This window comes from Paroedura picta, chromosome 1 (assembly GCF_049243985.1).
Source record: "Paroedura picta isolate Pp20150507F chromosome 1, Ppicta_v3.0, whole genome shotgun sequence".
In the NCBI taxonomy this organism is placed as follows: Eukaryota; Metazoa; Chordata; class Lepidosauria; order Squamata; family Gekkonidae; genus Paroedura; species Paroedura picta.
In genome coordinates, this window is record NC_135369.1 from 154,920,992 (window position 1) to 154,935,693 (window position 14,702).

The window sequence follows — 14,702 nt, forward strand, 5'->3', positions numbered from 1 at the left end:
TACAGTTCATTTCAAGATGTAGGCTTAGATCCTAAGGTGCCGTTCTCTTGGCATAACGGCAGATCTTCTGTTGACACCACGTGAATGTATTAAAGATTATTTGTGCTATTTATAGCATGTTATTTTAGTAAAAGTTTCCTAGCTGATGAAGGGCACATGTGTAAACCCCATTTAAAATATGCATCAATGGTAAAGCAAATCAGTGTTCAGAGTCCGCGGTTTTGACTATGGAAGCTTAAGGGAGTTTTGACTTTGCCTTCCTGGGATGAGACCCAATTTGGAAGCATAATTATCCTAGGAGGTGTCTCTTGATACCAGTTCCTAACTGCTTACTGACCACACCATAAAGTATAAAATTAATGCAGTAAATGCCATGGAGTGACTATGATGATCCATAATTCGTTTCCTTTATTGTAAGTCCATTGTCTGCATGCTACCAGCTGTGAAATTGCGCAATAAGCCATAATTAAACGGTGAAAGAGAGTAAACAGAACTAGTTAAGTGTAATTTGGTGCAGAGAGAAACACAAGGTGACTTTTAAAGTTTTTATTAGCACAAAGCAGAGGGAGAAAAAACAAACAAACAACAACTGTGAAACTTATGGTTTAAATGAGTCCACGGTGATTGTAAAATACTACCAAAGATAAGCTTGCACTACAAAACAGCAATGCCACTAAGGATAGCTCAGAAGGTCATTTTTTAGCTCATCTTAATCATCTGAAGCCACAGCTCTCCATGCATTTACCTCTCTGCAGCCCATCCAAACTTAACGGGGTTTTACAAAAAGCACTGAAGGTCACCGGTTCAGATTATGGAAAAAGGTTCAGCTCCCCAGTTACACAGACAGCTAAACCCTCTGCCTATTTTGGTTGCGCTAAGCAGGGCTGCATCCCACAACAAATAATAGTGGTTTGAATGTAGGCTCATGACAGATGCCATTCTAATGGCCTGCCTGTTGTTGTTTGCAAGCCACATCACATTTCTCTTCTTAATGATGTCGCGGCATCTGTGGATGGGACTGCTCAGCAACTGAGACTGTGGTGAGTACTTCAAAATCCTTGCCTGTTCCTCGGATATTGTCAGTTACCTACTGCAGAAACACTATGGGGGAGGGACTCCTACGGCTTCTCCCTAGGCTTTGATTTGTTAAACACATTGAAGTCTACTTTCGGCCACTTTTTGCAGGTTTAGGGGCTGCATGTTCTTGAGCTGGATCTGCTGGTATTAGCCTTGTCTTACCAGAAGCAGCCGGTTTAATATCAGGCATCTCTTCACCATGTTTGTACACACTTACAGTGACATCCACCATTTCACCACCATACTTGTTCTTGACATTTATACTGTACTTTCCCGAGTCCTCTGATGACACTCCCTTAATGATCAAGCTGGCATACTTCCCTTGCTCCAGCGTAACTACATAATGGTCATTAAGTTCAAGAAGCTTCTCATTCTTAAACCAGACCACTTCAGGATCAGGATTCCCAAAGACGGTGCAAGTCAGATTCAGGGTCTGAAAAGAGGAAAGGGCAAGGGAGGAAATGAAGGGTCAGTCCGATGTTTCAGTTATTGAAACAAAATCTTTGCTATCAAAACACTGAATCAAGAAAACATAGAGGAGAACGCCCACTGTGCGTTTATGAAAGGGGGGGGAAGGCATCTTGGCACCTTGAATAGATCCGCTGTGGTTGGATCATATTGCACAAGTGCAAGACTTAGCATGGCTGCAGCACACAAGCATGAAGCATGTTCCTTAAAATGTTCTCGTTTTTGATGCAGGCATTCCTCCATCTTCCCAGCTAGTACAATGCAATACTAGCCCAAGGGCAGCATTATGTGAAGATGTCACTTGGAATGTCATTGCAGACTTGCCTGAAGCAGGCTCCTGATCACACCATTACTTTGGCATGGTGTTCAGACAATGATACATTTAAAAACGTCTTTGAAGTGTTCTCCCCATGCATAGTGCTTGGGAATTCTGAGCAAGCCACTGAAGACACAAAATCTCTCAAGGGACCTTAATTAATTTGATCCACACTGAGGTTATTGCAGAGTTATTTGTTGGGATGATTTGTTCCAACATAAGCCATTTGCAGCCCAATCTGCATTAAATAACGCAATTCGGGTTGCAGCGAATTTTTGTGATGTTCAGTTCTTTGATGCGAAAACTGTCATTTCAAAGGCCAGGAAAAGGTCTGTGGGGGGAAAACTTCCTCTCAGTGTTTTGCAAATTTTTTTCACACCTCTTCCCAGAAATCGTTCCCCTGCTGCTTGTGTGCCATTTTTTTCTTATCTGCACTCTTTTTTCAGTCCAGTGACTGTGAGCTGATGTGCATGCCAATGCATGTTAGAAACTGTTTTATTTTAAAGCCCTTGTTGCTGAGTGCTGATGTGCATATTTGTCTTTAAAAACAAAAATGAAGCTGAAAATTATTCATTAACATACATTAAGGCGCTTTTAAAAGGTTTGTTTCTATTTATGAAGGTGCACTGAAAAAATTAGCTTGTTGCTATATTTCAATTGATCTGCACTTGGGGATCTTGCAAGCCCTATTGTTGTATACTGAGGTATATGAATTTCTGGGGGGGGGGTTTCCATCAGACATCCTCTTTATTTTCCATGTGTTTTGACCCCAGATTACTATGACATAAGGGACCAGTGATGGGCATGAACTGGACCACAAAGCAAAATTTATCATGAATTTTGCCCTGTCCATGGTTCACGAACAGAAGTTCATGATGGCTTTACCATTATGGAATTCCACAGACTTTTAAACAGTTTGTACAGTTTATGGATGGAGAAAAAAGTTTAAAGCCAGAAAATCAGCTGAGTGGCAAGGAAGCACTCCCCACCATTCAGCTATTTTGGCCAGTCTTGTGCAGTTACTTTAAACTTTAAAAGGACTGCCGAAGAGAGCCTGAAGAAAGCTCTTCTCACTGTGCAGCTATTTTGAGCTGTCCCTTAAAAGTTTAAAGAGACTACATAAGACCAAGAAAAATAAGTTTGCAATGGAGTCATGGTCCCACTGTGCAGCTGCAGAAGGCAGCATGAAAAACAGCTTTGCAGCAAGGAGAGCCTCCTCCTGAACACTTGTTTTGCAGACTGTTTATATGTTAAAAGGCTGCACAAGACAGCCCAAAAGAGCTGCATGGTAGGGAGCATCTCCCCACCTACGCAGTTGTTTTGGGCTACTTTCTGTAATCCTGAAAAACTGCTCAGCCACTCAGCTGTTTAATGTTAAAGGGACTGCACAAGACAGGCAAAAAAACAACAACAGCTGAGTGGTTCTGCGAACTTTGTTTAAAGAGACTACAGTCCCTTTCAATGGAATTTGAAGGACCATGAGCTGTGAACCATGAACTGATAAATGAGCCTCCGAATTTAGTTTGGTTCAAATTATGAACTGAATTGCATATTTCTGGTTTGTGGCCATCCCTACATGGCAGTTTTCAAGAAGTACTACAATATTTATGAAATTACACCCCTCAGTTAAGTTCAACACTGGTCACAATATTTCCATTTAGTTATATGACTAGTCACAATATTTTAATACTACTAAGCATGGGAGATGTACCCAGCTAGGGATATTTCCAGTTCATTATACAAGAAAAGTTGAAGCCAAAGTTGCAGCAAGTTTTGTTTTTGTCTAAGTTCCAAGAGAAACCTAATGCCCCTGGTAGTCCCACTGTATAACTAGAAATACTGTTTGTGTCCGTATATTATTTTACCAGTGGAGTGGACATTTTGCTAGCCACAAATGTGTGTGCTGTGGTGTGTGTGTATGTTTCTTTAAAAGACTTGTTGTTATGGCAAGAGGAGCATGTAAGCTGGATTTATGGCAAGCTTTCTTATCCTTGGGGTTTCTTGACAACCCTGGAAGGGTTTCCATAATGGGTGGGAGTTAATTAATTTTTCATTTTTTTTAAATTTGACAACCATTCCTTGGGTGATATATTACATATGGTCATATCAACTTACCCATCCCTCTCAAAATGGCCAATGATGGGTCTGAAGGGGCTGGAAGGGGAAAGGCCCTAGGTGGGCATATACACAGCTGTGCTTCCCAAACATATTCTGTATGAACATGCCACTTCTGGAGGTTTTCGAAGCCTGAAGAATGTTTCAAAGGTTTGTCAATGGTAGAAAAGTTGAGAAAGGTTGATATAGGGAGTGAATGAAGCCATGGGAATGTGTTTGAATGGCTTTTTGGATAAGACCTTAATAAACAGATTTTGGGATTTGACTTGGAGGCATTATTGAACAGATATAACAAATGGGTGATGAAGGAGAAGTGGCTTTTTTGCCTCAGTCCACTGGTACCCTTTTTGCAAAGTCTAAATGAGCCTCCAATTGATTTTACTTCATGGATTTGTATTTTTCATCATTATCTGCTTGTAATTAGTAGCACAAATCTTTCTGAAGAGAGAAAACTTGTGCTGCTTATTCATTTCTTGAGAGCAGAAACGTAGGGTAGTTTTACAGATTTCCTCTGGCTGATGGTAAATATGAGACTGCTTTTAGTGACCTGAAAGATTTTTTGCGCTCAGAGTTCACATGGTAGCTAATCATTATAAATTTTGTCAGCGTGAACAGAAACCAGGGGTGTCAACGTTACAAAATATTGCTGTTTTGAGAGACTTAATTGGCTCCTGTGAGTTTGGAGCATTGGCTGATGAGATGATTAGAGATCAGCTTGTCGAAAAGACAAATATGCCTTGAATAAGAGACTGGTTGCTTTTGGAACAAAACTCTCTTTGGGGAAAGCAATAGAAATGCAAACTGAGGCAGCTTCAAATGACGCTAATCTGGTAAATTTGGGCATGGGAAATGAGTAGTAGTAAAAATATGGCCCTGTTGTAAGAAGCTCCAATACAGACACTACAAAGGAACTAAAGGAACAGATTGAAAAGTTATGGAGTAGGTATAAAATGTGTCTTTGTTGTGGTTCTGTACGGCATCTTGAAAATTATCCTAAGAGTCCTACAAAAGGAGCACTATTCAGCTACTGCGAGAAGGTTGTACATTTTGCTAAGGTTTGTTATAGCCAACACAGTAATTACCAAGTGTTTGTGACTCAGGTGCCTGATATAAATGTTTTGAGTGTGAATGGGAGTAGATCTGTGTCCATATATCTGCATGCAGCTTTGAATGGGGTTTGTTGCGTGGATAAATGTATTGAATTATTATATGCAAATTCTGCCAGTGGTAATAGCTCTGCCCAATTGTCTTGTGGATAGAATATGTAGCAGCACAGAAATTGTTCCAGGATTGCATTTACTCATTCTGTCTGTTTGTCAAACTGTGGATGATGTGCAGAGGAGGGATGGAGTTTGGTTCATAACAGAGTTTGCCAGAGCTGGGAAGTAAAATGTATTCCTCAGTCAGAAATAATACGGTTTGGGAGACTATGCCACTGGAATATATGTTGGCGATACATTCAGGCCATTTCCTATGCTATTGGTGTGCTTTTGCTCGGGATGAAGTGAGCCATTTTTGTAAACAAGTATACAATTATGAATATGCTGATGTTCTGTTGAACCTTGGTACTTCTGCCATGAAATCCATGGAGATGGCACACCAGGGACCTGGGGATGAGTAGTCCTGCCAGCTTTCCTGACCATAACTTATACATAGTATGTTGTTAATGTATTATCCACAATGTATCACCCGCAAGCAAATGGAGAAACTGAACAATTTAATAGAAGTTTGGAAGACACTTAGACAGCTAAAATGGAAGGGATGGACTGCTTTTGCTACTGATTTCTGCAGACATATAGGGCTACATGGCATGCATATATCACTGCAGAATTATTACAGGGGAGAGAGATGTGTACTCAATTATATGTTATGGGATTCTCAAAGGCAAGGCCTGATGCATTGTTAGAATCTAATTTGAGAGAAAGATTTACACGTACAAATGTAGGGTTGCCCAAGGTGTTACATTGAATGCAGTTCATTTGTTAGAATAAAAAGACCTGGGATCCCGCAGAAGGAAGAACATAAATTTACCTCACCTCTTAAAAAGGTGAAGAAGAAAGGATCATATAACTTTAGATTGTCGGATGGCCATGCATGAAATGCTTCCCATTTGGTACATGTGTATTCTAGTAGAAGTGAAATTGGTTCAGAGCCAGATTATTCCGTTTGTTACCATTAATCCAAAATAAGATTGGTTTGATCATGATAGGGTAAATTTAGGTCTTCAGTTGACATCTTTAGATATGTCTCAAGAATCATTACCATCATCATCATCTCAAGCTATACCATCTGCTATAGAGGTTAAGAAAAAAAAAGCAAGAACGAGATGACTACCTGTTTGGATGGATTTAGAAAGGTGGGAAATGCAGTGTAAGTGTGTGCACGTTCCTTTAAGAGAACTGTTGTTACCAGTTGGATGTAGGAAGTGGGAGTGAATGCAACTGTAGGAATGTGTTTTAACTACTATTTGGCTGAAGCCTTAATACCCAGATTTTGGATTTTGACTCGGAGGCAGTATTTAACAGGCATAACATGCTTATTGGTGGATTATTAAAATGAATCCAATCTCATCCATGTAAAAAGGTTTACATGTTCAAAACCTTTTCTATCACACCAGGGCTCAGAGCAGCATAGAGGAGAGAACCAAATTTCACAAGGCTTGACTGGCTGCTGGTCTCTGGAGACATGGGAAGAGGAAGAAGTTGCATGCTGTGCTTGTCCTGCTGCCGGACAAAACCAAGCTATGCCCCTGCAGCACTGCCACTACGATGGCAGCTAGGCTTGCTCCCAGCCACAAACACCACAGACTAAGAGGATGAGAAAACATTGCACAGGCAGCCTTGCACAAGCATTGAGCAACATTTCAGCCTCACAGCCCTCTCCAAATGGCTAAGCATAAGGTAACTTTACCTTTCCTTCCATTATAGTCACAACATCAGGCAATCCACCAATTACTTTACCACGGTCTATGAAAACAAGAAAAGAAATTCATCATACCAAAATGGCCAGAGTTCAGATAACAGAATAAGTGTGTGGCATCCTATTCTATTCAAAGTGTTCTGTAGTCTACTGCAGGTTAGGTTTAAATATTGGGACAACCAAACCTTTGACTCAGCAGGCTCTCCAGCACTGAATATTAAGAAAAATGCAAAAGTGGGAGATCTCCCTGCAATGTTAGAAAGCAAGTATATAGTGCAGATTGTTAAACAGTGCAACCTAGTTCTGTATTTCTGATTTAATTCATGCTTTCCCAAGGGTTTTCATTTACAGTAACTTGTATAGTGAAAAGGCCATCTAATTTATGGGAGATTCTACAAAGTTAAAGGTGAGAACCAGCTAAGCTTTCTGCAAACTGAAATGCAATCATTCAGTGTGATGAGGAAAAAACATTATTGATTGTCCCAGGGTTTTTTCCTCCTAAAAAAGGCAAACCTGTTCTGACTGATGAGACAGTATAAAAAACAAAGTATCCCATCTTTCCTGGCTCAAAGTACCTAGATGTTTAAAGCTGCATGGCCCACTGCCATACAAGGCCAGTTCAAGATTATTCATTAACCTAGCTGAATTAAACCTTTGCCTTGTCCTGTGTCTCATCATATGTAAAAAGCTCCAAACCAGTGCAATCCAAGCTAAGGTTATACCCTTCTAATCTCACTTATTTTGATAGGCTTAGGACCAATTTAAGATCTCACTGTCAATGCTCAAGAGTTAATTGCAGCACAATTTTCTTATTTTTAATTTCAGCAATTATCCTACCAAATTCCACTTCAGCTGAGACCCGGACTAAATGCCACTTTCCACTTCCAGGGCCCAGTCACTCATATAAATTAGAATCTTTTTTTCATGTGCTGGAAAAATGGTTAAAGCCAAAAGTGCAGTCTGCGTCGCTCTCCTTTTCCAATACATTTTCATAACTCAAGCAAGCACCATAAGTGGCCTTCCTGGGATCGGCTGGGCCAGCATTCACAACAGCAGATAAACACTTCAGCTGACCATTTCAGGAAAAAGTATTGCCAGAGGAGATAGTAAATGGCTAGCCTCTTCAATGTCATCATAATGCTTCAGAAATAATAATGCAGTATGATGGAATAAGATGTCCAGACATTCTTCTGGAAGCTACAATTTTAGCCTGCAATTCTAAGCATACATCATGGAAGTAAGAACAATGCCTGTTTAGGAGTTGATCTGTAAAACCTATTACATTTGCTGATGAATAGCAAACTGACTCAACTATATTTTCTGCTAGTTCTTCTGCATCACTCATATGCATGGTTAGAGCTCACTCATTTCATTCCATATTTGCTCCATCATTTTGGAGTGTGAAATGTTCCATTATTGTACTCCTGAAACTGTCCTGTGATTTCTATGAATTGTTTGTATGGATGTGCATTATGATGGGTATTTACATACATAGTTTCAGTGTGTACAGGATAGTTCCATAAAGATAATACTTACTCAGGTTCGAATCTTGCAGATAATTTCCACATAAAGATAGCAGATTTTCTCCCCTGTCCAATTCCCCACCCCCATTCTGCTCTAAAGGGTTCCCTGTTCCCAAAGCAGCATTTCACTGAATGCTGCAGTCGGAGAGGGAGCCAAAGAAGTTATATTCAACAAATTGAATCCTATCTGCTCTCAGAAATCTCTGCTAACTCCAGGCCTCAATGTGCACTACTTCAAAAATTGTTTTATTCATTTCAGTTATTTATAAACCGCCTCTGTAAACCAGAATCTGTTGAAGAAACCAACTCATTCCAGACATCACCTCCCTCTACCTATGTTTGTGTATGGGGTGGGGGACAGAGTTTGCTGGTTGCTCACGGAAAAAAGACTCAGCCAGCCGAATGCAGTATGTAAATGGAGACAGCATCAGGGGTGGGGCAAATGTAGGATTTTTAAGGGGCCAGCATTCACCTCCAACCATCACCCCCTTTCTATCTGTCTGCAAAAAGATATGCCCATAGTTCCATTCCGTGACATAACTTGGAATGCAGTAGCCTATTTCAGAGATAATTCCTATAAAGGCTTTCATATACTTGCTCCCATCAACACCTGATTTGTCATTGTTCATGCCTGCCCACCATCACATACATTTCTTTATACACAGCTTGTTTTAATCTTTGAGTTGAATATTTGGTGTTGGATGCCTGTTCTTCTACTTTCTTTTTCTATTCACACATTTTAATTCACTTCCACCAGGAAGGGGGGGGGGGCGGGATGGGACCAAATAGTTGGATTTTTCATCTAAGAATAAACTGTTGAACTTTCTATTGCAGTCTGAGACAGATGGTTAATCAAGTCTCTAGTGGAGCACCAGATGTGGCCAGTGGGTTATGTTCAGATTGGTGATTTTTATGTTGGGCAAGCCTGGCCTAAGACAACACGCTTCATAAGCCATTCGCTTTGAAACTGCACCGTGCCTGTTCTGAAACAGTAGCCTGGCCACAGGATGGTTGAAACTGGCCAATTTGGTTCTGCCAGCAGTGATCAGGCTGCCAATTAATCCATGGTTCATTTGGCTGTTGCACCCTGTTGGTGAGACTCTACAGAAACAGGCCACTGGCAGCCATCACAAGCCAACTCTCAGCTAATGGGCAGCAGCCAGCTGCAAGCTTGTTCAGTGGCTGTTCAATGCAACCTGAACGTAATCCTGATCTGTTTACGGTCTGATTGCTGGTGCTGAACAAGGTAAGCTCAACTGCTGAATAGGTTCTCTGAGAAATCTGCAGACTCCCTCGCTTGAAGGAAAGCATCATCTGTAGGCCTTATTATTTCATCTTCATCAAATGGCTTTATATGGGCATATTATAGCTGCTACCACTATCCCCTCCAGCCATTTCATTACATTACTAGCTCCTGGTGTTACATGACAATAATTAACTTCCTCCCTCTCTAAATAATTTACTTACTCTTCTCAGCAAAAGCAGCTGCCCTAAAGGCAAGAAAAAGAAAAAAGGAAATTAAAGAATTAATATTACAATACTTTATAATGTCATTTAATAGTCAACAGCAGGTAGCTGGAATTAGTATAAACATAAAAGTCAGAAAGCTTACTTGAGTCGCTGGAATTCTGCATAGGCATCATCGTACGCTGCAATGAAATATTTCAGTGTGTTATAAAGTTTGCCTTGCACTTAGGATAAGACATTGTCATAGAACGGGTGTGAGTGTTCTTTAAACCTATAACATGGTACAGAAACATCAAATGAAATAGGAACCAGGATCAAAGTCAGCCCTGATAAGAGCAGACATAGCATGAATGAAGGGAGCACTACACCCTTGAAAATTATTATCAAGAAATAAAAATCTAAAAAATAAGTAAGGTAATTTTCCCACTACAAAATAGGCCAATATTATCTGTTAACTTTAAAGAATGAAAATGGTAGACCATTGCTAAAGTTTCCTACCTTGCCCAGAGAGATCAATAGTTCGCTTATGGCCATCCTTTCCATCAAATAGCTCAAAAGTATACTTTCCTTTATCCTTTTCTGTGGGCTCACAAATCTGCATCCAAGCAATTTCTTCACTACCTCCAATCCTCATTTTTTCACTAGAAGAAATCTTAGATTCCCTAGGAAAATGAACAGAGATGGTTTTTTAAAAAATGTTTGCAAACAGAAAGAAAAGCATACTGTAAAAGGTAAAGGTAAAGGTATCACCTGTGCAAGCACCGAGTCATGTCTGACCCTTGGGGTGACGCCCTCTAGCGTTTTCTTGGCAGACTCAATACGGGGTGGTTTGCCAGTGCCTTCCCCAGTCCTTACTGTTTTACCCCCAGCAAGCTGGGTACTCATTTTACCGACCTCGGAAGGATGGAAGGCTGAGTCAACCTTGAGCCGCCTGCTGGGATCGAACTCCCAACCTCATGGGCAGACAGCTTCAGACAGCATTTCTGCTGCCTTACCACTCTGCGCCCCAAGAGGCTCTACAAGTAAGTATGAGGGAACATCAAATATAATGTACTGCTCTTATAGTAATGTGGGTCTAAGAAGCATCAGGACCTTGGAAAGGAGAACAAATATGGAGAGCTGGAATCAACCTTTTGACTGGCCTGCTGAAGTGGTTCTATAAGAGGCTCTATAAAACATACTGACTAGGGTTCAAAATCTCACTTCATGACATTCTTCTTTTAGGCCTGATTTCCCCCCCAAAACAGCAGCTTTATTCCATGCAGCAATCCAGTTCTGACACTGGGGAGACTGTCAGTGACATGCTTTGCTATAGCATTGAGTGGGAGAAGGAGGGGCACCTGCCTGATCGAAAGCAAAGAAAAATCTACAAGTTTCACTGCCTAGGCCCAAACCTCTTGGCATGCTTAGGAAAGCTTCTTGTAGCCTATCAACTGAAATTATAATTGAATGAAAAAATATTGACTTCTGTTTCATAGAGAAAAATGACAATAAATCTCATTTAACGCACAGACATTGAAGTATATTAAGGACAGGAGAATTCAGAGTTACCAGTTGGTGTTTGCCCTCCCTGGGCACTTTCTAGCCACTGTTTTATGATTGTGATTGTATTCACTGGCATAACAAACCCTAGTGGGTACATCAAAACATGAACTTTTCTGATTTGCCCCATGATATCTTATTTCCACAGAAATTCTGCAGGGTGTCTCCAACAGTGACAGTTTCAAAGTAATGTCTGCTCATATTTGAGCTTCATTATTTTACAGCAGGTCTCTGCCATCTCTGCATACTAATACCTGCAAGGTGGCTTACAAAATACAAATCAGTACAATGGTGAAGACAGAAAAAGCACACAAATAAAACATCAAATAATGAGAGACTCGGCAAATTACAACACAGGAAAAGTTTTAAGCACAGCACAACAAAAACAACATTGCTGAAAGACAGACAAAATTCAAAATGACATCCTGTTCAAATATGGAAATAAATATATTAAAAGGCAGAATGCAAATAACTATGGAAACTCTTAAGTAGGCAGGATAAGGTGGTATGACAATAAAACTCTTCATCTCTAGATGTCTGAGGATGCCCACCAACTGCCTCATCAAACATGCAAAATTACCAATTATGCACTAGCTACCTTAACTATTCCTCTAAACCTTAATTAGAGACTAATTGGTTTGAAAGACGAGGCCTAATTGTTATTACAGGTGAAATCCAAGACAATCTGAATGAATACTCCAAATATACTGCTTTGTCCCAAAGGCAACCATCTAATTGTGCATTGTTCAAGGTAGAGTGGTTGCAGCCACACCAAAATGCAGTGGAAAGGTTGCACAATTATTTTAAATAACTCTTCTTAGCCCCACCTTGATTGGCTGGTCTGTACAAGACCCCTGATCCAGCTTGCCTCATTGAATGTCATGTTCCACTCTTTATGGGTGCAGGAGCAAAAACAGGTATCTTCTCCAGCACCAGAGTTCAAACAATTCAATTCTCTCATTAAGGCAGGCAATAGATTAACCAATAATGGGTTAGACACAACTAGATATGGAGCGTTCTTCAAACACAAGGTTCCTTCTGTCATTTCAAGGAATCTGGCTGAGCTAGAAGGGACTTGTTACACTGGCAGAAGCTTCCTTCTGCTGGATGAGGTTCCATTATTAGAGAATTACAAATTCTGGAACCATCTAATGACTCAGAAGAAGGTCCTGCTTCATTTTCACAGAACTTTCTTGCAGTTGTGAGATGGTCCTAAGAATGAACAGGGGTTAATGGAGAGAAAATCTGGTATCTGATGCCTAGGTAGATTAATACTCTGGTTAAAAAAAAAAAAGCCACAAGAAGGTGCCTGAAAGCTCTGAGTCATCAATATAAAATCTACAACCCAAAAATAATTCTGGGGGTATTTTAATGTCTTCTGGGAGAGTTTCTTTCAGAGGACAAAGTATCTGCCTTTGTTTTGCCTTTAGAACATTTGACTATCTCCTATTTCATTTTGAATTTATTTTACACTTAGTTTTGCTCTATTCATATTTCAACATGAAATTTAAAGGACTTTTTTTCCCAAGGAAGAACATCTGTCACCCAGGGAGTGTTCTATTACTTCTGCTATTTATCATTTATAGTGCTTTCAAGATGTGCATGGCATTCTCAGAGTAAAAGAAAAGACATATGCAAAGAGACAAGACAAGAAGGAGTGACAGCAAAGGGGAGGGAAACAAGGGGAGATAAAAGGGTATGCTGTCTGAAAGCAAGCAAAAGTAATTACATCTCATATGATTAGGTTACTTGAAATTTTGTGAACAGAAGTGCCGACTGCGCTGACTCAAGGAAAAGATCTCTGGCAAAGCAGAAGGCTTTCAAGATGGATCTGAAGAATAAGAATAAGTTATAGCCATCTTAGGAAGGGCTATCTAGACATATGTGCCACCATGGAAAGAGACACATATGATTATAACTGAAGCATATGATTTAGATAAAATCATGTATTTTTCTCCTGGACCATTTCTGCACTGAGAACTTCACTGCTCTGGCTCCCGTCTGAGATCATAAATCCGCGTGGAAGGAGGAAGACATGGGGCAACTTGCCCCAACTCAAACTCCAGCCTGCAGCCCAGCGCAAAGCCTCCATTATGGAAATGGTCTTGTTGATGAAGGCTACCAGTGTAGTCATAACCAGAGTTATAACCTTCAACGCTCCTTCTATGCTTCTTGACTTCCATGGACTCCAAACGGTATAACTTGTGCACTGTACATTTGGCTAGACCAGCATTGACCTAGCCAATGCTGAAATTGCACCAGTAACTTTAGCCCTGCAGTACTCCAGCATGACTGAGAGAATTATATAAGAAAATTCAGTTGCCCTGGCAGAAATTCAGTTGCCCTTTGCTCTTAACATATCACCCACTGTCACTTTTTTTATCCAAGCACCAAAGGCTGAAAGTGCTGCCTCTTGATATGAGACTTTCATCTCCTGCCACAGCTACTGAGGGCCTACAATGGCTAACTCACATGTCCAAAACCTTGAACTAGGCTTCTATACATTACATGAATAACTACCATAAGGTTTAAAATCAGCAACAAGTGCGATATTTGTTTTTTCTCCTACCTTATTTCTGATGTGATCATACTGCACAATCATCTTTAAATCTGTCCCTTTAGTTCCCAAAACACATTGAAAACTGAAATTCCCACTTTCAAGAACAAGCAACTTGGCCAGCTATACAAGATTTGTGGCAGATTAGATATCTATCAATCAAATGTCAGCATATTCAAGTAAGTGATTTTTACATCTCCATTCTGTTAGATCACTACCACTCCATTAGTTGTGCTTTACACACAGAAGTCCCAATCCGGCCAGGAGTGGCATGCACACAGGGATCGGGTTTTGTGCACGTGATTATAAACTTTTCTTAAAACGTGATGTTCACATTTGGCAGATACTGGGAAATCTTAGCAAATGTCTCAGTACAATTTTAGATAGAATGAATTCCGAAATGCAGGCTCCTCAAAGTCTACTCCCATAGTACTTTTTAAAACTGATTTCAGTAACAACCAGAGACACTGTGAGAAAATGGCAGTGCACATTGGTTGGAAATCCTGTTGGAAGCTTGTAAATCAGATTTAAATCCAATGGAAAGTTGGTGATGGAGCAGAGAATCCAGATTCAGTTTTGAAATCCAGTCTAATAGGATTTTGTGATCATCATTGGTTGACTGCTGGATAACTTTCTCAACTATCAGGATCCATGACTCCATTTTAAAAATATGTGTACATCTTTTGCCCTTCAGGTTATGGGACCATTTGTTCTATTT

The 14,702-nt window shown here is 40.3% G+C and overlaps 1 protein-coding gene across 1 annotated transcript in view; it reads right to left on the reverse strand.

Annotated features, from left to right (window-relative positions):
• Positions 1–531: 531 nt before the first annotated feature.
• Positions 532–14,702, reverse strand: part of MYOM2 (myomesin 2) — a 96,505-nt gene continuing 82,334 nt past the window's right edge. Inside the window, exons 33-37 of the mRNA XM_077309297.1 lie at positions 10,384–10,547; positions 10,031–10,067; positions 9,886–9,908; positions 6,887–6,942; positions 532–1,510 (exon numbers count right to left, since the gene is read on the reverse strand). Coding sequence (XP_077165412.1) covers positions 1,163–1,510; positions 6,887–6,942; positions 9,886–9,908; positions 10,031–10,067; positions 10,384–10,547 — 628 coding nt within the window. The 3' untranslated portion in view covers positions 532–1,162. The remainder of the gene's footprint in view (positions 1,511–6,886; positions 6,943–9,885; positions 9,909–10,030; positions 10,068–10,383; positions 10,548–14,702) is intronic.